This window comes from Polypterus senegalus, chromosome 3, assembly GCF_016835505.1.
Source record: "Polypterus senegalus isolate Bchr_013 chromosome 3, ASM1683550v1, whole genome shotgun sequence".
Classification (NCBI taxonomy): Eukaryota; Metazoa; Chordata; class Cladistia; order Polypteriformes; family Polypteridae; genus Polypterus; species Polypterus senegalus.
Window position 1 is genome coordinate 106,127,152 of NC_053156.1, and position 24,514 is coordinate 106,151,665.

Here is a 24,514-nt window from a genome sequence, read left to right on the forward strand (position 1 = left end):
AGATATCTTATGTAACTCCATGAGCACTGAAGTTATATTGTTAGGCAATAGATACTGTTTGTTGATTTAACTGGATTTGTCAGTCAGATATGCAATGTCAACCAATGACAGTGCAGGTTATGCTTCATTTGTAATTTTGTTTAAAGCTGAGTATTTGTCTTCTTTGGTGCGTAATTGAAAATCTTGAAGCAACTAAGCCCGGCAATGCACCACTCGCATAGATAATCCAGCTGTGAGGCTGAAAATGAGAGAGACATAGAGAGCGAGAGAGAGGGAAGGGAGAGAGAGAGAGAGAGAGAGGGAGAGTGCAAGCGTTCAGTATGATAAGGAGACACAGCAGCTTTCATTGATAAACTGGAGGTATTTACAGATGGCTTATAAATATTGCCCCTAATACTACTCTCTGTTCACATGGAGGAAAATCAAAGCTGACACACTGGTAGGCAGGGCTGACTTTAGAGGCAAACCTGCAGGGAATCAGGAATGTACCTGGGTTACCAAATGATGTCAAAAGGAGCAAGTTTGTGCTGAACAGAATATATATGATTCAGTGATACTCTCTCCTCCTCCAGAAATTATTTTGAGATAGGAGTGCAGGGAACATGCAGAGAAAAGGCATGTAGAGAAGGCAACACTGACAACCACAGAGAAAACCAATAGTTACATAAATAATCAGAGTCAAGCCACAAAGAGTTTTATTTTTATTTTATTTACTTCTTTATTTTTGCTGGGGAGAAGGCTATAGTAGTGATGAAAATGGTCAACAGAGACATGAATGGATTTTCTTTAAAACGATGCTCAGCCTTTCAGTTTGTGAAAAGAAAGGTAAGTGCTATTTCTTCTTTTGATCCAATTTCACTTAGTAAGTTGACAAACAGCAAGATACTGGTGTGCATTGTTTGTAACTGTCTTGACTAAGGCAATGAGGTGGAGGGCAGAGGTCAGGGTTATGGCAATGATTATTACGTCTCTGTCATCTGCATCTTTAAAATAATGAGAATCTTTACATATGCCTGCCTATCAAGAAATTGTCAGGAAATTGATTGCCTTCTTATCTTAATCTGTGTGAAATAAGTATGATGAAAATACAGTATCTCCTGTCATGCTGAAAGTATAACTTAAATAAATTATTGGTTACTTCAGATTTAAAAGACTGGATGCCTTGTGAATAACAGATGGACTGAAATGTGTATGATTCTTAATGCCCACTACTGACTTCTTTGTTTGTATTTTATTACTGGATATTGGCAACAATGTTCTGGTCTTACAAGAAAAGTTGCCTTCATAAACATATCATTTTATACTATTTTATTTCATTGAATATGTCTGGTAAAATTTATATGGTTTTATAGTATGTAAATTTATAATGAAGCAATGATCGTTTTTTTTTTATTTTTATTACTTTGATAATTTCTATATTTTAGATACTGCATACCATACAGCAAATGTAAAAATATATGTAGCATTTTAATTACCACACTTTCTTTTAATACTGAAACATATATGATAACACTTCCTGCACTCTTTCTTATTAAGTCATTCACTCTTTGAGTCAGTACTTATACTGGCTTGTTTTAATATTATTCTGTGTCTGTAATTAATGTTTATCTATAAAGAAAAAGGAATTATAACAACTATTCAGACTTACATGTGAGTGGGTGTCTTACCTCTTCACAGAAATAATCTTCCATGTATATAACTGTTTACAAGTTTTCAGCATTGGTTCTTTTAATAAAAAATAATATTTAGAAAAAAACCTGTAAAACTTGTACAACACATTTGTAAAATGTTGCAAGAAAAAAGATTTTTGAGTAACTATTAAGATAATTCAACATTTTATCATTTCTGCCCTAAATTTCAGTGTTGATTACATTTTGCATAAAACTTAGTTTAAAAATACAGGTTTATATTGTTAGAGTGTTGACAAAAGTAAGAAATACTACAGTACACCACCGAGGTAACTTTTCTTGTTTTATACCACATAAACATTAATTTTATGATAATAAATTCTTAGTGTATTCTATAGGATGGCCAAAAAATGACTTCCATCTCAATATTTTAAAATGTGTTTCTAAATCATTGCTCAGTAACTAGCAGTGTGGATTTTCCATGTTCTCCCATTGTCTCTGTGTATCTCTTGTATCCTGAAGATGTTAGATTGAACAAGGGCAGTACAGTAGGAATGACTGCTGTTATGTGCATGTGGCTTACAATATACAGTCGTCTGGTCCGGGGTTGGTTCCTGCCTTTCATCTATCTATCTATCTATCTATCTATCTATCTATCTATCTATCTATCTATCTATCTATCTATCTATCTATCTATCTATCTATCTATCTATCTATCTATCTATCTGTTTAGAGAGCTTCTATAAAATGCCAAATTTCCCCCTGGGGACAAATAAATTTCTATCTATCTATCTATCTATCTATCTATCTATCTATCTATCTATCTATCTATCTATCAAATGTCTTTTATTTATTTAGAGCAAAAATTCATTTTAGTGTATTATGCTAATATTAAAAAACCTAATCTAATTCAATTTTCATGTATTATTATTATTATTATGCTTTTGTGTAATTTGCAATAAGGGGAGAAGATTTGTACATCTCACTCATTTATTCAGATCAGTGGTTGAATTTACTGGAAGTTATTTACAGAAACCTTAGCAGTCCAAATCAGTCCACAAGGGCATCTAATCCTGTGATACAGTAAATCTCTAAAGAAAATCATTTATTCATGGCAGATCAAATAAACAGCACAGGGTTACATTTTCAAATAACTTTCAAGCCAATACATAGATGCTTAAACATGATTGATTGGAATGTAACACTAAAATACTTAATCATGGCACATGGTTTTTAGTAGAAGTACCTGAAAAGTGATGTACTTAAAGATCATTGCTCTTTCAATTCATCAAGTCCCTTAAGTAGGTACAGTATGTCTACACTTTAGCGACTGACTTATGTCAGTTCCAAGTCGCTGTTTCAGCTTCATCTCACAAACTCTTGACTGAACTAAAATCAGAATTCTATCCACTGTCAGGCTCCTGGAGGCAGGACTTTATTAGCCTCTGGCATGCAATATAATCCTTCTGAAAGGGCAGATTTGTGATGAGTACACTTGCATTTAGTTAGATCAGATCAGATATCTCATGTCATTTTCACACTGCACTACTTCTTCAGGGGCCCATGTATTGTCACTGAAACAACCCCTTCTGTATACAACTTCCACCAACAGCATTACTGACCTCTGACTTTTGCTATATCTGGGTTCTTTCCTACTGTATATGTTATCTAGCACAAGATGTATTAACTTCTCTTGGTCTTTTTTGATAACATTTCTGACCACAAATTGCATGAATGTTTGGAGCTATTTGGTAGCAGCCCGTTCTTAAAACTGCCATGATACTTCAGCATTTCAAGGCTATAGGAGGGTGGTTGTTCTTAAAAATGACACTATGCTGCTCTGGTGACCACTATTATGTTACGTTCAAACTTACTTAATGCTGTAGTGTTTCCTTTTATATCTCAAAACTAAACACACATATACAACCAGTATGATCCCTGAATAACCATCTCTAGATATATAAAATCCAATGCTTGTCTGTCTGTATGTCTGTTCACGAGAGAACTACTTAATGGATTTAGATCAGGGTTTTCTCTATAATTTGCTTGAACATTCCAGTTGATTTTGTGACCTCTCTCATCTCACTAAGTATCATAGTTCACTTATGGTACCAATTTATTTGCACGAATCTAAAAGAGACACAGCAGGCCAAGGGTCCTCCTCACTCATGCGCCAGCCTTGGGCGTAACTTACATCCGCTTAAAAAGAACTGCTTAACAGATTTAGATCTGTTTTTTTCTAGAATTTGCTTGAACATTCCGGTTGATTTTGAGACTTCTCTCATCGCATTAAGAATCATAATTCGCTTGCAGGAGCGAAAATTCACGCTAATTCGAGACAGAGGCTGAACGAAGGGGGAAGCCTGATGTCAGGAGTGGAGAGTCGGTCTACCTCTGTGTTTGGGAGCGTACATTGCCTCCGTTTAGCTAGCAATACCTTTTTGTATATTGATTGGAAGTTTGTCCTGTTTCACTCCTACACGTTGTGGCAAGCGGCTGGGGGTGGTACCCAGCTGGGATGCCTGGAAGGACCGAAGGAGGGATTATGCCTCCTCCGGACTACAACAACAACATTTATTTATATAGCACATTTTCATACAAACAGTAGCTCAAAGTGCTTTACATATTAAAGAATAGAAAAATGAAAGACACAATTATAAAACAAAATAAATCAACATTAACATCGAATAAGAGTAAGGTTCAATGGCCAGGGGGGACAGAAAAAAAAAAACTCCAGATGGCTGGAGAAAAATAAAATCTGTAGGGATTCCAGACCATGAGACCGCCCAGTCCCCTCTGGGCATTCTACCTAACATAAATTAAACAGTCCTCTTTGGATTTAGGATTCTCACGGAAGGGCTTGATGATGATGATGGTCACGTAGACTTCTACCTTTTAATCCGTCCATCATTGTTAGAGCATCATGAAGCTTTGAGTAGGTGGTGGTGGCGCAGGCCGGAAAAAGAAACAGAAAAGAGAGTAGGGGTCAGTACCGATTTTAGAGCCACCATGAATAGTTATTTTGAGGAGATTGAACATATAGAGTATCAGGATTAAGTTAAATTACGATTAAAATGAAGGGGGCGACCACCCTGGTGGCTATGGGGCCACGGGAAAGGAGCATGGAAGCTCAACCCTATAGTGGCCCGTGGTCACCACCAGGGGGCTGCCAGGAGGCTGGAGAGCCCTGGTCCTCAGCACTTCCACCACACCCAGCACGTCCGGGTGAGGATAAAAGGTGCCACCTCCCTACATTCAGTCGGGTGGAAGAAGGACGAAGCCTGGAGGAGAGGAGAGGAGGCAGCAAAGGAAAGGCATTTTTGAGGAAGGCCAGAACTTTAGGGTGATTGGGTACAGGAGTACTGGGGTTGTGTGCACTTGTAAATATGGAAACTGTAAATAAACGTGTGTTGGTTGGTGAACCATCGGTGTCCACCTTTCTGTGTTCGGGCAGTTCCCCACAATGGCATCCCAGACTCTCTGCCTGATACAAGGCGGGGACCCATCTTTACAAATAATTTTGTGGGTAGTCCGGTGCAGCAGGTGAGCCCACACATGCACCATGGGAGTGTTATGCACACAACCTCGCAGGAGCGACTCACCCTACGGACCGCCACTGTTTTGCAGAAGGGCCATTCCCACCTGTTGCAGGAAGACAATAACAGGCGTAGCAGGAGTGCAGCGGGCTCCTACGAGCATGCCGTCACTGAGGACGCCTGGGACAGCATCGCGTCTACTAAGGCCATGCCGAGGAAATCGCCTTGGACAGACAGGACCCGGGAGGTAAGTTCCCTGCCCACTGGCGGTCGGCCCAGCAGGGCCAGACTTGAGTTTTCTATTGCAGGCAGGGACTGCCTGGATCCATGTCAATGGTGGACGCGTGCCAATCCGCGGGTCTTCGTCAGCACAGTGGCTGCAGGATGAGTTGTTGAAGACAAGTCGCTGCAGCTCGGACAGCCACAGCAGCAACAGAGCTGCCCGGAGGCTCGGCACCATACCAGGAGCATGGGAAGCAAGATGGCCGAGGACCGGAAATCCCTCCCCAAGGCAGGCAAGGGATTGGACGGTGTGTGTTGTGTGCCCGCCAATGATTGGTCAAAGGCGGGACTAACGAATGTCCATCCCTAGCTGGGGAAGGACCTGATTAGGCTGCGGAGGAGGCCCCACAAAACACAGTCAGCGGGTGTGGCTGAGCAACAGGTAAGTCCACTACTGGCTGATGGATTGTGCTTAGTGACGGCTCTGCGCGAGCTGGAAGAGTGCCTTCAGCCCACAGTGTCGCTTTTTCAGTTGAAACGTGCTCTCGGTAATGGATTAAATAGGCTGGAGGTGAAGGCGGCCGCGTGCGTGACGACACTGATACAGTGGGTGGATTGGAGCAACGCTGGAATCTTCGGCCGGAGTGGCGCAGCAGTGCGGGTAAGTAATAACGGCATCATAAAGTAATGGGGAGGCCCCAGCGAAAAGAACTACAACGAAAGTGATTGGATTCAAGTAGCAGGGACTCCGATAGTGGATGCAGTGGTGGTGACCAATCGCATGGTGAGGGGGGAGAGTGCGAGAGGGCAGGCAGGACACCAGCTAATGAGTGCCGTGGGTCCTACTGCCCAATGCCCTGAGCCAGCGTCGGTCTCACGTTGCTCTACAGGAACGCAGACGGCACGGGGTCTCTTCCTTTCCCATAGGGAGACCCAAACTGTCATGGCGTTCCAGAAAAAGAGGAGGACCCGGAGGAAGAGAGCTCATCCGATAAGGAAGGATGTGAGGCAGGCTGCTCACGTCTGAAGAAGGGCCACCCTTTGCAGAGGCAGAGGGAAACCCTGAAGTCGGCTGAGGTGACGGGGGTGTGAGTGGTCCCGTGTGATATTCCAACTCGGGGGGCACTGAGATTTCGGAAGGGGGGCCAAAGTGTCAAATGCCAGGGTGCCGGTCAAAGGGTGGAGCATTGCCTGTATTTGAGACAGAGAGACGCCGAGTGGCGGCGTCATGGCAACGTCTCCTCCGCCCCTTGTTCCAACTTATGTTTTGCAGGACCGGGCTCTGGACTGGAGTGTGTCGGCTCCGCACTGTGGGAGACCTGCCCTCGCGGGGCAAGTTGCTGCGCCCCTATGGGTCTCAGCTGGCAATGGGGCACTGTGGCAAGCGGCTGGGGGTGGTACCCAGCTGGGATGCCCGGAAGGACTGAAGGAGGGATTACGCCTCCTCCGGACCACGAGGGGGCGACTGCCCTGGTGGCTATGGGGACCACAATAAAAGGATCATGGAAGCTTAACCCTGTAGGAGCCAGTGGTCACCACCAGGGGGCACCCAGATGCCTGGAGAGCCCTGGTCCTCAGCACTTCTGCAACACCCGGAAGTGCTGGGGGGAAGAAGACCAGGGACACCCGGAGTGCTTCCGGGTGCACGGCCGGCACTTCCGCCAAACCAGGGAATATCAGTAGAAGCTCATTGGGAGGCACCTGGAGCACGTCCGGGTGAGGATAAGAGGGGCTGCCTCCCTCCATTCAGAAGCTAGAGTCGGGTGGAAGAAGGACGAAGCCTGGAGGAGAGGAGAGGACACGGAGAAGGAAAGGCATTGTTGAGGAAGGCCTGGACTTTAGGGTGGTTGGGTACGTGAGTACTGGGGTTGTGTGCACTTGTAAATATGGAAACTGTAAATAAACGTGTGTTGGTTGGTAAACCATCGGTGTCTGCCTGTCTGTGTCCGGGCTGTTCACCACAGAGGGCAGAGCTGCAGGGAACAGCTAGTATTAAATATGATGTGGTAACTGAATTAACTAGCTAGTTCTGGAAGAAGGACAGTTGTTCCTAATAAAGTTGCCATTCAGTGTTTGTATTCATTAATGACACATCTTTTACTATTGAATATCATCATCCTTCGCTGAAGTTTGTCATATGTGGCAATGCATACTTGAAGCAAGAGGATTGCACTCACTAGTGAAGCAAATGTGGCTTTCTGATGTACAGTAAAGAGGAACAAACATAGCATAACAATAAACATTAGAGGTTGACAGATGTAAGTGACCTGTTTATTTATGAAAGTTGCTATTCATTTTTGGCACTGTATGATAAAGAGGTGTATGCACAGGACATGAATTGCCAATTATAGTCAGTTTTACTGAGGTGTACCTTGAAAAGACATAGGAATGCCTTTTACTTTGGTCAAGTTATGGTGTACCAATTTCTTACTGGGGAAAAACTCAAAATTTGTTAGTTAGAGATCATGAGATGCCTTATGATGAATCAGGTGGCTCTCAAGCTAGGCAATTTGATAGGTTTATAAATGATGCCTAAAAAACTCAAGCGCTGTCTCATGGAGTGGGCACTTTGGATTTGAATCTCACATCTTTTTGTTGTCTGTGGGTAGTTTGCTTGTTCTCAATGTCTGCATTTGTCCTTCTCTAGGTTCTCTGGATTTTCCTGCCACATTCTCACCAACATGCATGTTAGGTTAACTGGTGATCCCAAACTGGTTATGTGTGAATTTGAACGTGGATGCATGTATAAGTGTGCCCTGTGATGGACTGGACATGGCTGGTTCCTGCCTTGCCCACACTACTGCTTAAAAAGTGCCTGCCCCCCACCCGACAATAAATTAGATTAAACAAATTTGAGAATATTATGCTATATTGTAAACAATTAAAAAAGTAACCAAATTACCACCATTCAGTAAAAAAGTGAAAATTAAACTATCCTTCATCACTATAACAGATAAATCAACTTATCAGTTAGCCACTTTTTCATTCATTAAATATTTGTATTTTCATTTAAAATGATAAGACATGTTGAAGCTGTCATTCTCACACCAACTAATCAATCCTGCTACGGTGGTCGTTCACTCAGCAAGACCTTGCAACCTTCCAGTTCTTTAGTGCTATAGAAAGAACAATGCTCTATAATACTTGACAAGTCGGAAGGACTGCAGATTAGGTCAAACAACTGCATAGAGAGGTGCCATGACAAAACAGATACAAAAAATATTTTTTAATAAAGTCCAAGGGATATAAACTAAAGAACAAACCAAAGGTCAGAACACAAGAAGGCAATCAGAGAACAGCACAGATTAAAGTATTAAAAAATAGAAAGAAAAGCGAAACGTCTAAAATGCTGAACATTAGAAAACAGATCACATGGCTTTCTGAAAGATTAGGAGGACAATGTTTGAGCTCTACCCAGACCTTTTTTATTTCATGTCTCATTTCCATCATATGAGTACAGGTTGAATGTCCTTGAATAAAAAAACACATTTAGGTGAGTGGAATCAAAGCTAAGCAGTGTTAAGGACAAATAAAGGTGACCAAGGATTATTGTGACTATAATAAAAAAGGTGATAATTAAAGGTGTAATTGTCAAGGTCAGTACAATAAGGCTTATAATATCATGGAAGCTAAACAAAACAGAGAAACCAGTAACCGAAGGGACAAGGTGAAAATTTAAGTAAAATACAGAAAAGAACTCTTAACTACATCATAAATCCTACCACTAGTGCATAATTGTTTGAATTTTAACTATCACTAAGAAAAATCAATAGTTTTAAATCCACTGAGGGATAAGGCAGTGTGTAATATTTACATTGTCACTTCGAACGATATCAACAGCATGATGATCATGGTCACATGATTAACTAACCAGGCATTGCTTAAACAAAAAAAAAAAACAAGATGGTAATGAAGATCAATCATAAATTCATCATGTGTCAAAACTCCAAAACAAACAAAAACACACATAAACCAGACTGCCATTTTGTAGGCTAATTGTATACTGTTGCTAGGTTGGCTGCCATCACTAGATGGCTAGAGGTTGTGACCTGTATTGTCAATTGATCAACATTATATACCACTTGGTTGTCCAAGATTGAGGATAACAAACAGTTTTGACTAGTGCTTCTGAGTCTTAAATATAAGGGAAAGACATTTTTTGCAACAGAAGTTTGGCTAGTGTTAGGGCTTTGGTACACAGCTAAGAACTTTTCATCAATTTAAAGGGTGTAAATTGGCAGTTCAAAATGCTTTTAGTTTTAATCTTGTAGTTTTGTTTCCATTCACAATTGTGTTTCTCCCAGCTATTGGTCCATAAAGAATGATTTTTTCACAACCATTTTTCTCCTGTGGCTTTAGAACATTTTGGTTCTCTTTTAGCTTTGCAAATAATGATGACAGTCAAGGTGTTTGAAGTCCTAAACCTGTGTTGGTGTTGAGATGATACTGGAGTGAGAGCTCTAAGCTGATACGTCTGTACAGCTTGGGACACTCTACCTGTGTTATGCAATTCTTGAAGAAAAGCCACATTAATGTGCATGATGGTGCCCCTTTATTAATCTCCATGTAGATAATATGTAACCTCATTTTTTAAAAATGTGCTATAGCCCACCACAGTTGTGTGAATGAGGGCTATAGAAATTTAATTGATTTTATTAATGTGCTGTGGATTTCCTGCATTATCCAGCTGCAGAAAAATGTAGGGGTGAACAAGCCCTAATACTAGCCTTATAGGCTAAATGAAGATTCTGTTATCTCTGCATGGCACATTGTTCATTTTTGTGTTCTTCATGAGGGCTGGTTAGTGCTAGATCTTACAAGGACACATTTATGCATCTTCAGATCTGGTTAATCCAATTCTGAGTCACAGGGACATGAAGTCTGTAATGGCAGCACTAGGTGCAAGGAATTAGATAGACCGGTAGATATTGTATTAATCCCAAAGGGAAATTCACATACTCCAGCAGCAACATACTGATAAAAAAAACAATATTAAATTAAAGAGTGATAAAAAAGCAGGTAAAAAAGACAATAACATTGTATAATGTTAACGTTTACTCCCCCGGGTGGTATTGAAGAGTCACATAGTGTGGGGAAGTGCCTAAATCCTTCACATGGCACACACCCCCACAATCATATGAGGGAAAATTTGAGTCACCAGTTAATTTAAAGTGCACCTTTTTGGGAATTTGAAAGGAAAAATCAACCAGATCTTTTACCAAACTAAAGAAAATGTACAGGCAACAATTAGATAATTGACTGAAGTAAAATGTCCTCACATTGAATCATATTGTATTCTTCTTCTTCCTCCTCTTCTTTCGGCTGCTCCTGTTAGGGGTTGCCACAGTGCATCATCTTCTTCCATATCTTTCTGTCCTCTGCATCTTGCTCTGTTACACCCATCACCTGCATATCCTCTCCCTGCACATCCATAAATCATCTCTTAGGTCTTCCTCTTTTCCTTTTGCCAGGCAGCTCCATCCTTAGTATCCTTTTCCCAGATTACATGACCAAACCATCACAATCTTGCCTCTCTGACTTTATCTCCCAACCATCTGACTTGAGCTGACCCTCTAATGTACTCATTTCTAATCCTGTCCATCCTCGTCACATACGCGGTGCAAATGTTATTGGATCATATTGTATGTATAGGCATTATGTACTGTAACCTTTTTTTAAATGACAGCATTAGATAATAATTACTTTCCTTGCTGTTGCAGAGGAAGATGTTTTTAACTGTGTGTAAAAGCGTATAGACTTAACGCAACAGTCTGACAAGTAGATGATAGATGAGTTTAAGCAGTGTGATGCGCTCAACCAGAAAACGTCATCAGCTATGGTATGTAATGAAACCTAACATGAAAGACAGTCAGCAAGAAAAAACAACAAAGGGCAAGATGAGTGTCTTTTTTATGAATGGTCCACTTTGTGCCATCAATTCATCTGTCAAGAGCAATCATGCATGATCACAACCTTGAAAAAAAGCACATGGCAGTGAACACTAATAATATGTGTAAGAGTTCTGACATGGCAAAAGAAGGACATATTTATTTAAAAAATACTATAGTCACAAGATTCTGTTTAAAATCCAGCTGTCTGCAAATGCTCTGATGATTTGTGACTCTTTGACACACAACACTGCTTCCCAAGTGAAGTCTCTCTTCTAGCATGCTAAAACAATTCAGGAGGCAAATCAATTAAGACACACTCATGGCCAGCGGTAATCTTTTTATTATTGAGGTTTTGTAGATTAACCACTGGGCTCAAATCTTTGCAGTGCCTTTACCAGGGTACTGAGTTCCTTTAATTTCTGTGCCACACTTAATGATCTCTATAACCTGAGCAGATGCCTTATGAGGCTTTTTTCTCACACAGATAGCGTAAAGTCATTAATTCGAAGTGAAATTAACAAAAGGCAGGATGTAATTTTCCTGCTTGGTTAATGTCCTAAAAAGCAGACATTCAGTGACTCTCTACAGTATGGTACAGACTCCTTCACTGCAGGCAGTGAAGCCATTGATCCCCAAAGTATACAAAAATGAAATGCATTTGATTAAATTGATATCAATCACAATGACTGAAGAGAACAGCGGTTACTAATAAAATATTCCTCTCAACCGTCAACTTTGCCTTTACGGCAGACGTGGCAGCAACTGTAGTTTATCCTGCATATACAGTAAGTACCAACTTTGATTGACTGCGTTCAGATTTGCAGTTGAACTCATCAGTGCGGCAGCTTGTCGGCTTAGCTTGTCAGCCCGTAAGCCCTTTAACAATATGGATTAAAAATACACTGTTGAACTAGTAGTGCTGCTTCCATGTGCATGTCAAACTAAATATAGAATGCATATAACTACTATATAGATACAATTAAATCATACTGCAGTATATTAGGGGTCAACAAATAAGTTACTGTTACCGATGGGTGCAGTCCCCGAAGCCAAGAGCTGACGTCAGTACCATCATCTAAATTAACTAATACTATTAAGAACACAGCTTCATTTGCACAAAAGCACAGTTTACTATATTTCCATACTAAATCAGTTGCATGAAATTTGATTTAGTGCAGCTGATAGAAAGAAAACACCATCAATACAAACGTGCAACATGAGGACAACTGTAATCATCATCTCCCGACAGCTGGCATCTAAACAATTAACAGAAGCATCCTTTGACATATTCCTATCATTATTACTGACGTCGCTAAAGGACAAGATGTTAAGTTTATATATCTCACAGCCTGTGGATAAGTACTAATATAAAATCTTATACACCATGACCTGATTGACATAAGACATTTACCAGACAGAGAGTGAATAGAGAGTATATGGAATGTAACGGTTTGGAAAAGCACTTAGGGAATTTATGTTTCAGTCAGGAAAAGTATATTTATGTTTCAGTCAGGAAAAGTATAGTAAAGTCACAGGGGATGTCAGGCTTGATGACTGCTGTTGCTGATCTCGTTGTCCGAGGATCTCATATTACATAACTAGGAATCACAGGAGAAGACAAATCAGACGAATCCGTGATGACTTTTCAGGATAGTTTTACATTTCCATAATATTGGAGGCTTGCTCCTTTTTCTGACAGTCAATAATGTAGATGACAGGACCAGTGCTGTACAAATGCTTCCTAGGATGATGAATTCAGACGCAATCTCTGTACTTTTTTTCTTTTTTCCCATTCCATTGTGGTACATAAAACCCAAGACATTACAGACAAGCCTCTTTTCTGTTTGTGTGGTCCAAAACACCTGCATTCCTTACTCCTAATTATATGCATTGTTCTTCTGGCTGAGCACTCATTGGTTCTCAGTTCTTGTACACAAATAAGCCAATCCCTACAACTTAAGACAAATTAAAACCTCTAATTGTACACCACGCTTATTTGATCGTGTCAGGGTGAGTTCAGACTCGTTACACTTAGTTGCTGGGTATGTCGAACTACATGAGTGACGGTTATAGGAGCATGCACTTCCTCTGACTTGCTAAGAAGCGTTGCATACCAATCCAGTTGCATCTTATATACAGCAGGGACTTTGCCATACCAAACTGTGATGGAGAAAATGTCAAAATACATATCTTCTTTAATGGTTTCAGAAAGTACAACTTCTAGTTAGGTTTCTTGATGTGCTGAAAATGGATATATCTTGTAATAATTTTCTTTATAAAAAAGGATTTTTCATTTATTTCACAAAAGTACAGAGTTGTAATTAGAATGGTAGTTTTATGTGGTGTAATGTCATGAGAAACAGGTGCAGTGCATTTTCTAAAATAACATTGTAAAGAATGGCAACCATGGGCTTTTGACCCAGCCTGGATGGTTCAAGGTCTCCTGTTAAGCCTGGTAGCCAAACCAATACTGGGGCAAGAATAAAGGTAGGATATTCTCTGCTTTAACCAAGTGATGGGCAGAAGGTACTAATGACGCAGCAGAAATAGTGAAGTCCTGGAAGGGCTCAGTTGAGGACCCCTGGTGTAAGGAGTAATTTGTGACAGACGAGTATCAGCAAGAGTGAAAGGGAAGGTCTACACTGGAGAAGAACAAGGAAAGATAAAATAAATGAACTATTTGCTCCCTCAAGACACAAGATGGCAGCATCCCTGACCTACAGTACCTGTACGGTCACTTGCAGGGCATGCTGGGATCTGTAGTCCAGCAGGGTGACCCTGTAGGATTCCATCGGTGCCACTAGGCGGTGCTGCAGTGAACTGTGAACCTTACATTGTGAGACTTCTGCATGACCGGGAAGTGATTCCAAAGGACCATGTCCTAACACCGGACGTACTCCCAGGTCCTAGATAAAAGGAGTCACTCCAGCTCAGACCAGTAAGTTGGAGTCGGGAGTTAGAAGATATCACTTTGTTGGAGGAATAGGAATAGAACAGAGAAGAAGAATTTTATTCTTATTGTTGTGGTGTCTGCGGTGGGCTGGCGCACTGCCCAGGGTTTGCACCCTGTGTTGGCTGGGATTGGCACCAGCAGACCACCGTGACCCTGTAGTTAGGATATAGCGGGTTGGATAATGGATGGACGGATGGATGTTGTAGTGTGTTGCGTGGGATAGTTCTACAAAAACCCATAATGGTACAGGAAACAATAAACACGATTATATTTGAACCCATGATTGTTATCATGTTAGTTGTGTCGAATTTTTGGTGTGCTGCTACACCCCTGCAGGTCACAATAGTAATATCAAATAACTAGATTTGTATCTGACATGCAGAAGTTTGTCAAATGTTGTTGTAGTTTGAAGAGTAAATAACTTGGCAAGAGGAACATTCCTTAAACTTACTAGATAATGTATGTAGCCAAAAGTGGTAAAGATAATCTATGAAATAATATCAATAAAATATTCAATACCTAGGTTTATAGCAACAATCAAATATAATGGTGTTACAATACAAAAACAGTTTATTTCTGTTTATTTTAACTATTACTGTCTGCATTATACAGTGTGACAGATAGAGGCTGTATCACTCCCTTTAACCCTTGTCCAATATGCCAGACACCAGATGAAAGTCCAAAAGTTGACTTTATTTAAATGCAACAGTGCACAAAGCACTCTCTCCTCCATTATACTCATACAATATACCAATAAAATCACAATAAACAATCCACCACTCCCAGACACGTTGCCCTCCTACCACCCAGCTCAGCTCGCCGTCTGGGAGCTCCCACAGTCTTTTTATACACCCTGACCCGGAAGTGTTCCCAATCCCCAGTACATGTGATTCTTTATCACTTCCGGGTCAGGCACAAGTCCTTTTCTTCACCCCGGAAGTACGTCACTTCTGTTGTCGCTCTTCCTATGACGCACTTCCAGGTTATAGGGCACAAATGATTCTTCGGTCCTCCCTGCAGCTCCCTCTTGCGGTCCCTGTGGTATCCAGCAGGGTCCTGTATAAAAACTACATAGTCCATGATTCCCTGCTGGTCTTCGGGGCACCTCCATACTGCAGGTAGGGCTCCATCTGGCGACCTGGGGGTATTGGTCGAGATGACAAGCCGGCCATATACCACAACGGAAAGATAACATTAGTCAGGGTTTGAATTATACTTTGTTTTTTAGAGGAACTAATCTCTAACCATTGAGAATGGAGCAAGGAAATCAAAGGTATAAGGAATATCTGAAAGAAACTGTGGTTTGCAGAGGTACAGCAAATTAGTGAATATTCCAAGTTGGCAGAATCTCCATTTACTTCATATCTGTGTAATCTCAAATAGTTTTTAATGTGAAATACTGCAAAGCTAATAAAGTCAGTAGACACAGTATACTGGATAGGCTCAGCTGGCAGGTTAATAACTCCTAAAATGCGAGAAATGCACAAATTCTGGAGAATGAGTGCTGGTGCAAGGTTAACAGTGTTAGATTGCTCAGTTTAATTTGTTTTGCAAAAGCAATATTATGTAAGGCTTTCTGCTTTGTTTCTGACTGTTGCTGTTCCTAGCTTTGTGTCATTTACTGGAAAAGAAGAAGGATAAAAGTGACTGTACAGGATGGTTGAGGTTTTTTTAATAATAGTTTTTGCCTTTCTAAGGCACCTTAGGCAAGGTCTTGAATAGATTGCAGCCATGTGCAGATGATATTCTATGCTACCTTCACCACCGTCTGTAGATTCAAGGACAATTTTTCTGGAGATCATAAGGTTATTCAACAGCCATTTATACTGTAGAAATGCATGATTGTTTTCCTTGTGTATATGCAGCATATTTTGCATTCAAAGTATGGTGATGTAGTTGTTATCTTTTTTGTCTGTTGTTGGTATTTTACTATTGTCATTAGTTTTTTGGAGATATGAAAGCATGTGCATATGACAATAAGCTTGAAATTTCTTTAAATGCATAAAGAAAAGAAACAGTAGTCGAATGTGACTTTGTGCTTTTTCACTGAACCAGAAACATATGACTAAGAATGACTTGCAATCTTGTGCACTTTAACCTGGAAATCTTTAACAAAAACGCATGCCCATTTGTAATTGGACCATTGCTACACTGGTTTGATTGCCAAAGCATGCAGGCATAACTGAAGTGGAAGTGTCACCTACACTAAAAATGTATGACAAAAAGTTTGTATTATACTTTAATTTTGACACCAATCTTTAGAAACTTTATTAAAGAGCAGCATGTTAGGCCAATGGGTATCACTGCCACCACATGGGTCCAGCTTCTTGCATTCTTATTCGACACGCAGGCATTGATTATGGGGTGGTCTGCACTGAGGCATGCAAGTATTGAAATTTTGCGTCATACATTTTAAATGCATATTTTCAATAGTGATCATTTATTAAATTGAATTATGGTGTGCATAAAATTACTTAGTTTGCCAGGTATAAGCACTTAACAGCTGGAAAAGAACTACAGGTGTTTAGAAATTGTATGTACTTTCTTATAAGTTTTTGCAGAGCAGTATCTCAACACAGAGTGTTTGTACTATTAAGAATGATTAATGTCCTAAATGGGCCCAGTGAGCTTTTTCCTGATCTATTCATTGAATTGTTTAAAGTGACGTTCTTTGCTGGGTGTTTCTGAAGATACTGTATGTTTGCAGTTGCTTGTCCCTCCTGCTTGTGCTTTGCTTTCCAGTTGTGCTGTTTTGTTTCAAATATGTTCTTTTAAATCTTATTAACTGCTTAATTGCTTATATAGATATGTAGCACTTTGTGAATAACTGTTTCTGGAAGTATCACATTTTTTACATTAATTGTGGCCTCATTTCTGTTTAATTATAGATTTCAAACACTAGTTAGATTTTATATTGTCAATATTCTCCATCGCATTTCACAATACAACAATAAGGCTATAGATGGATAGATAGATAGATACTTTATTAATCCCAAGGGGAAATTCACATACTTCAGCAGCAGCATACTGATAAAGATAAAGGCTATTTTGCAATGAAACTCTTAAAATGCTGTCTATATATTTATCATTACTAAATAGAATTGCTTCAGACATTGCTTCAGACATGGATATTAATGGAAGAATAGTAAAGATGGGAAGGTTTCAAATTTGTAAAAGTGAAGTGTTACTAGCATATTGTATTTAGTTGTTCAACAGATACTGTATGTATTTAAACAATAGTACTTTGGGGACCTTCAAAACTTAAGTTAATGTTATTTTGGAGAAATTATGTCAATAGATTCGACCATCTTTGTCAGGCTGAATGCCCTGATATTGTCAAAATGGTGCTAATGTTCTAATACTATCAATACAGAAATCTCTAAAGGATTGGAATACCAAGTAACTTACATGAATTGAGTACTGAATAGGTTAAAGATGCCTGAAATACTGTATATGATTATGATTACCATGCATAGAAGCAGTTGAGTAACATCTCAGACTTAAAATAATATAAATTGGTACCATATTTTTGAGCAAGTGGGGACCCAATCGGTGACTGGCTAATTGAAGCATTGTAATTAAGACTCCGAACATTTCCTTTCCATGGCTAACCAAGCAGGAACAGTTTCATTACTTCCTCCTCCCTTTCATCTTCTTAAAGCATATAATATTTGCGAGTCATTAATAAAACTCGAAATCAGCAGTACCTACTTAGGTCTCTGTTCAGGTCTCTGCAACCTTTCTTTTCCTTCTGCCTGAACAACCTCACAATAGTGTTTGCTTTAAACTGATATTCCTCAAAGCCCTAGTGTCAGGTTTATTTGAGGTTCCCTTTTCACATAATGACTATATGTATGCTTCCCTATAACAGCAAGATCAGTTGAACTGATGTCAGTCAACAAAATTCCACGGTCTTACCACCATGCTTTGTTTTTTTTTTTTTTTTTTTTTTTTTTTCTCAGTTCAGTACATACTTACATCTGTAAATATCTTACACCAAGTAAAAATAATGCTTTTTTTACAGACTCACAAATATGTAGTAAATGTTTGTGGCAGAAGTGCTGTTCACTCTACTTCTGCAGGAAAGAGGACACTTAATATAACTCTATAAAACAAAAAATAAGAATGATTTTTAGAAAGTATTTTGTGTCAGAAATGCATTGCTATCCTTTGTGAGTAGCTTTTCCAATCTCTTTGAATCTTTTAGCAATGATTTGCTTATTTAGATTGGGTAAAAATGTGATTATAATGGTGAGGCTTGAAAGAAAGATGCTAAAATCCGAACTCATGATATTAAAGTTACATACAGTATTAGACTGAGCTTAAAACAACATACCTTAAAATATTGTATGATTGAGTAGTTTATTTTTAATGTTTAAAATATTCTAACCATTCTAAACTCACACATGCACTGACTACATAGTCTAACCCCCCAACCCCTGGACTTCCTTCTGTCCATCAGCTGTGCAATATCCAATATCTAAATAGTACTGATAATAACTGTGTAATATCTGTATACTGTACAATATTATTACTCTCAGGGTCCAACATCCACTACTCACTGCACATGATCATCATTATTGTGCAATATTTAAATTATGTGCAATAACCCAATAGTGTAATAGTTATTATTGTTTCCATATATATAGTGTCGCAGAACTTTTTTGCAACTTTTTGCACCATTTGTTTATTTACTTGTTGTGTTCTACATATATGTCTGCACTGAAGGAGCTGCTTTTAATCTCATTGTACATGTGTATAGTGACAATAAAAAGGCATTCTATTCATTCTATTCTGTTTCTGAAAAAATAATGAGCTGGACTGAGGTGTTTTGGGTAATATAATGTTCATTGTTCATGTTCAGCTTATTGTTGACGTCGCCCGTTTAGGTCATTTTCATGTGGACAGGTGTTGCACAGTGGGACCTTCTCTATGCCTTTAGTTCCATTCTGGGTCTGTTTTTGGACTAGGCATAAGGATATACAGTACATGGTGTGAAAGAAACACTTTGAACCAGAAAAGTATTCCATATGATATATCAGCATGGTACAACATGTATACTATTTGAAGTAAAAGGCAAATTAAGATCCGGAGGCTTAACAGAGATGCCAGACATTCACAATCAAAAGCAAAATATCTTCACAGTGTGAGGCATTTCACAGCTAAAGTGATATACTGTGTAACACAGACGGATGGTACAAGACATTCATAGCTATTTAACCCTCCACCTCCACACTTCCATAACTACCATCATAATTTCCGTCACAGAGAATACTTGAGAAGTCTCACACATACTGCAACACTCTGAAACTTTAAAATACTTAAAAAAAAAAAGAATGAAAATGTGCAGATTTGACTCTGTTTATAAAGTAGAAGCTTCATGCTGTTTTCCTCTTCTCTAGCAGCCCCAGTTTACATAATTCCCTGCAGCTCGGTGTCCTGCATCCATGTCTAGAGTTACTGTAAATTTTGCAGCTTCTATGAGTCACAGAACACTATGTATTTCCAAAACAATCCTTTGGTGTGATGGTTGCTAGGGTCTTTTCAACAGTCTTTGAAGAAAAGTGCGCAGTGCTTGTCATACTGCTTGAGGAAAATGCAGCACAGTCAATAACAGAAGATGGAGAGCTTTTATGCATCATGTTTTTCATTTGATCAGAAACTGAGCAGCTTTTTGAATAAATTACAAAGTGGTCTTTTATTTAGCTAGCACACGGAAAATAAATGAACCTTTTCTTAGCTTTGCTACTTTTTTCAAGGCAGCAAAAATAAAATTATTCCAAAATGAATATCCTAATAGGTAACAGTTTGAAGATGTATTGTATTATGATCAAAGCACTTTTTTTAGAAATACTAATTTATCTCATGGAGAGTCTGATGGAATGTTGTGCTTGCAAATAATGAACTGTTTTTATATCATGAAACCTAGTGAAATATCATCATCAGAAGTTAGTCTGTCTTTACGAAGGGATGCCTCTAGGCTGTTACAAATTTTAAAGGAGTTAAATAATTCTATTTTCTGCCCGTAGGAGCACTAACACTGAAGAACTGTCATCATATAATCTTCTTTCGGCTGCTCTTATTATGGGTTGCCACAGCGGATCATCTTCTTCCATATCTTTCTGTCCTCTGCATCTTGTTCTTTTACACCCATCACCTACATGTCCTCTCTCACCACATCCATAAACCTTCGCTTAGGCCTTCCTCTTTTCCTCTTCCCTGGCAGCTCTATCCTTAACATCCTTCTCCCAATATACTCAACATCTGTCCGCTGCACATGTCCAGACCAACGCAATCTCATCTCTCTGACTTTGTCTCCCAATCATTCAACTGGAGCTGACCCTCTAATGTACTCATTTCTAGTCCTATCCATCCTCGTCACACCCAGTGCAATTCTTAACATTTTTAACTTTGCCACCTCCAGCTCTGTCTTCTGCTTTCTGGTCACTGCCACCGTCTCCAACCCATATAACATAGCTGGTCTCACTACCATCCTGTAGACCTTCCCTTTCACTCTTGCTGATACCTGTCTGTCACAAATTACTCCTGACACTCTTTTCCACCCATTCCACCCTCCCTGCCCTCTCTTTTTTTTCCTCTCTTCCATCATCATATAATAAATATTAAATAATTTTAAATTTCAAGGGTGCAAGGGCTGGAGCCTGTCCAAGTAGCATGAGGCATAAGGCAAGAACAACCTGTGAACGGAACATCATCAGTTCATCACCGGGCATATTCACCTAGACATTGACGACTATGCCAGTTTAGAGTCAGGCATTAAACTTACAGTGTTTGCGATATGGAAAAAAATCTGACAGAACCTTAGAGAAAGTCACATAAACATAGCGAGGATAGGCAGACTCCATAAAGGAAGTAACTGGATTTGAACCCGGCAATCTTGGAGCTATGAAGAAATGGAAGATAACCACTGTGCCATTATAATGGTCATGTTACACATTATAATTAATTTACAATATCTATCAGTACCATGAGTTGATATTTTTGAGATCAGAGTGCTGAGGTTGGCTGTGTTTCTGCTGTAGTCTCTACTATTAAACATATGGATAATTGATTTTAATAAAAAATAGTGGATGATTGTTTTTATTATACTACGATTTTACATTTAATTAAAGTTGATAATAGCTTTTACTTAATAAATAGTTTACATGAAAAGTCTATTGCAGTACTGTGCCCCTAGCAGGGTGAAATCTACCTGTTTGAGTATGGATGTTTACAGTGTACAAAGGTGTAGCCAAATAATTAGGTGAATAAGCACACAGACAGAATATAATTATCATGCTTTACACAACATACTGTTATTTAATTGAAAACAGCAATCTTCCTTTACTATAGACAGAATCACCTCTATAGCCCAACATATTATCTTTGAAAACCTTGATAGTCGTGACACTTGCTGCATTCCAGGACATTATTTTGTTCATTTTACAGTAGCTCTGCCTTCAAAACAATGTATTTCTAAAATGTAAGGGACTAGGACCTGTGACACTTCGTTTTGATATTTTAACAAGTAGACCACAGATGGCGAAGGCAAGCAAGAATATCTCAGACCAGCTGATTTTTAACACTGCAGCCCTAGACTATAAAACTCATTATTCAGTCATGGCTGTACAGCCAAATATAGTAACGCCTTGCACCATCAAATTAGCTATTGACATCACAGTGATTGGGCTTATAAGGAATGGTCATGATACTGTGCATATTACGGAAGGAAGGAAGTGGTAGATCTGACATTGTTGTATAAAGATAACATCCTGGCCTAAATTCAGAAAGACAAAGAAGACTCATTGTGAACTTCAGAAGACATAATCAGAACCATATCCTGGCCTTTTAAAAGAGCACCAGTGGAACCTGTTAGCTTTCTTTCAAATTCCCCAGATTAAAGATATCTGATAATTAGGATTGCATAAACAATGATGAGATCATACAGAAATGGCAACAAGTGCGCCTTCTCTTTCTGACACATTTCAGGAGACGCAGAATCAATAAGAGCATATTTTTGAAATTTTACTTCAATACACCATAGAAAACATCACCACACTATTTAAACATAACTAAGAAAGACAGGAACATTTGGCAGCAAGAATGGGAGCACAGAGTATAAGCTACGGCAGTAGACTTAAAGCCACAAGGCAGCAGGTTTAGTCTCAGCCTCTGTCACGTTTCTGTGAATCTGTGCAAGTCTCTCAATGTACTTATGCTCTATCTATAAAAACTATATATATATATATATATATATATATATATATATATATATATATATATATATATATATATATAATAGAGGCCTAGGATAAAGGTGTCTACTAAATACATAATAGCACATAAATCATAAGTGCCAACTTACTTTAGAGATAACAAAGGCTGCTTTAATTAGGCCTACAGAGTAAATCACTAAATTACAGACTTATTTTGAGGCCCACTGCCCCTTCCTCAGGGCACAGGCACTACTTTGACAACCATTTCTATAATCCTGGAAATGTATTTTTTTAAACATTTTTCAAAGATACACTAACTCTAATTTGCAGTAATTACACTCTTAAAAATAATGGTTCTTTACTGAGTTGTGTGGTTCTTTATAGAACCATTGCTTGACAAAGAACCATTTCACTATCAGAAGGGTCTTTTCATATGAAGTTGGATTTTTAGAAAAGTTCCCAATATGCAGAAAAAAAATCTCTAATGAATTATAGGCAACATAGCAGGACACTAGCAGATCAAGAAAACCCAAATTTACCCTGTGTGATCATCTGCAGTAAGAGTCCTTTAAAAATAATGACCCATAGGTATCTCATAACCACTCCATTCATGGTTATTTACTGTATGGAGCCTATTACAGACTTAAATAAATAAAGTTTTTTTTTCTGGATCCTTCATGTGGGCAAGTCTTTTGGGAAACCAGAAATGGTTCCCCTATGGCATCACTCTGAAGAACCATTCTGGCACCTTTATTTTTAACTCTTTGAGGGCAGATGTTGACTTTTCTCAAAATCAGAGGTAGAGGAAGGTAATCAGCTATAAACAGTGACAAAACTCACCATTGTGTTTTAGTTCGACTCTCTTTGCTAGAAGGAAAATTAGCTTTGTTGATTTGACTTTAATTCCCTGTGCATGTATGAGTAGCAAAGAGTAAACAACCTTTAAAATGGCACTGACATCTAACTAGAGACCAAAGTGTATACACAAAGTAAAATACTCCAAGGATGATGTTTTGCATATTATCGTTGAATCGGACTCTGACTTGTCAGACTCCGATTTTGATGCAAGTGATCTGGAAATGGAGATTGGAAGTGAAAGTGATGTACTATCATCAGTTTATCGTGGAGCTGAACACATTTGTGTAGCCAATGCGTCTAAAGCAAAGTTCACCTGGGAGGACTGCCACTTAATGATGACAAAAGGTTCAAACCAGATTGTGTCACACTCTGACTGCCACTGCTGCACAAAGATAGCCAGGCAGTAGGCCCGCTGGGCATTCCTGCTGGCCAACAAGCCCCACCCCTAAGCCCCCCACCACCATCGCACACAGCATTTGCTGCCAGAAATGTCAAACAGGCGCCAAAACAGGCCACAGCACAGAATGTATATTGATTTCTGTCTGAAACAATTGTTTTGTGTGCTTTTCACAGTTTTTTGGAAAAAATATTTAGCCCTCAAAGAGTTGAGTGTACTGTAATGTTACCCTCCAATGATTGTGATCTTGATTTGGTGGAAAGGCTTGTGAGGATAAATGATTCTTACAGCTACAGTATGTTTCCTGGAAATACAACTCATCTCATCTAATTTCATTCTCTAACTCTCTTAATCCTTTTCAAGGTCACACCATACAGTAGCATATCCCAGCAGCACGAGACTTTCCTTCAATTAGTCCAAATGTCCTTCACTTTTTTCTTGTTTTTTAAGATAAAAGAATATTAGAAAACACCATTTGATTTTCTTCTAAGCAAAGATTGCAAATGCTTCATGCCATCAGAGAATGATTATTACTGTCAGACAGGGCCGTTAAAAAAGAAAAAAAGTTCATTAGCATGTTGAAGTACTGCCAGAGTGACTGTTGTGTTGGCCAGCCATATTAAGGCATGTCCATGATAGCTTTGCTTGGCCTTTCTGAGGACATGAGTTTCTTATGTAAGCAGCAGTTGATCCAAATACATTTTTGGCAGCTTTGAAGTGTTCTTCATTCATTTATTTTTATGTCACAACAGCTCATCTCATCACACACCTCCCATTCAAGGCTACTTGCTCAAGCACTGGGAAGTGGATTGC

General features: G+C 39.2%; 1 protein-coding gene across 1 annotated transcript in view; it reads left to right on the forward strand.

The window, feature by feature from the left end:
• The first annotated feature begins 336 nt into the window (after positions 1-336).
• The window catches only part of sgk1 (serum/glucocorticoid regulated kinase 1), a 189,580-nt gene continuing 165,402 nt past the window's right edge, over positions 337-24,514 (forward strand). The window contains exon 1 of the mRNA XM_039747727.1: positions 337-825. Coding sequence (XP_039603661.1) covers positions 751-825 — 75 coding nt within the window. The 5' untranslated portion in view covers positions 337-750. The remainder of the gene's footprint in view (positions 826-24,514) is intronic.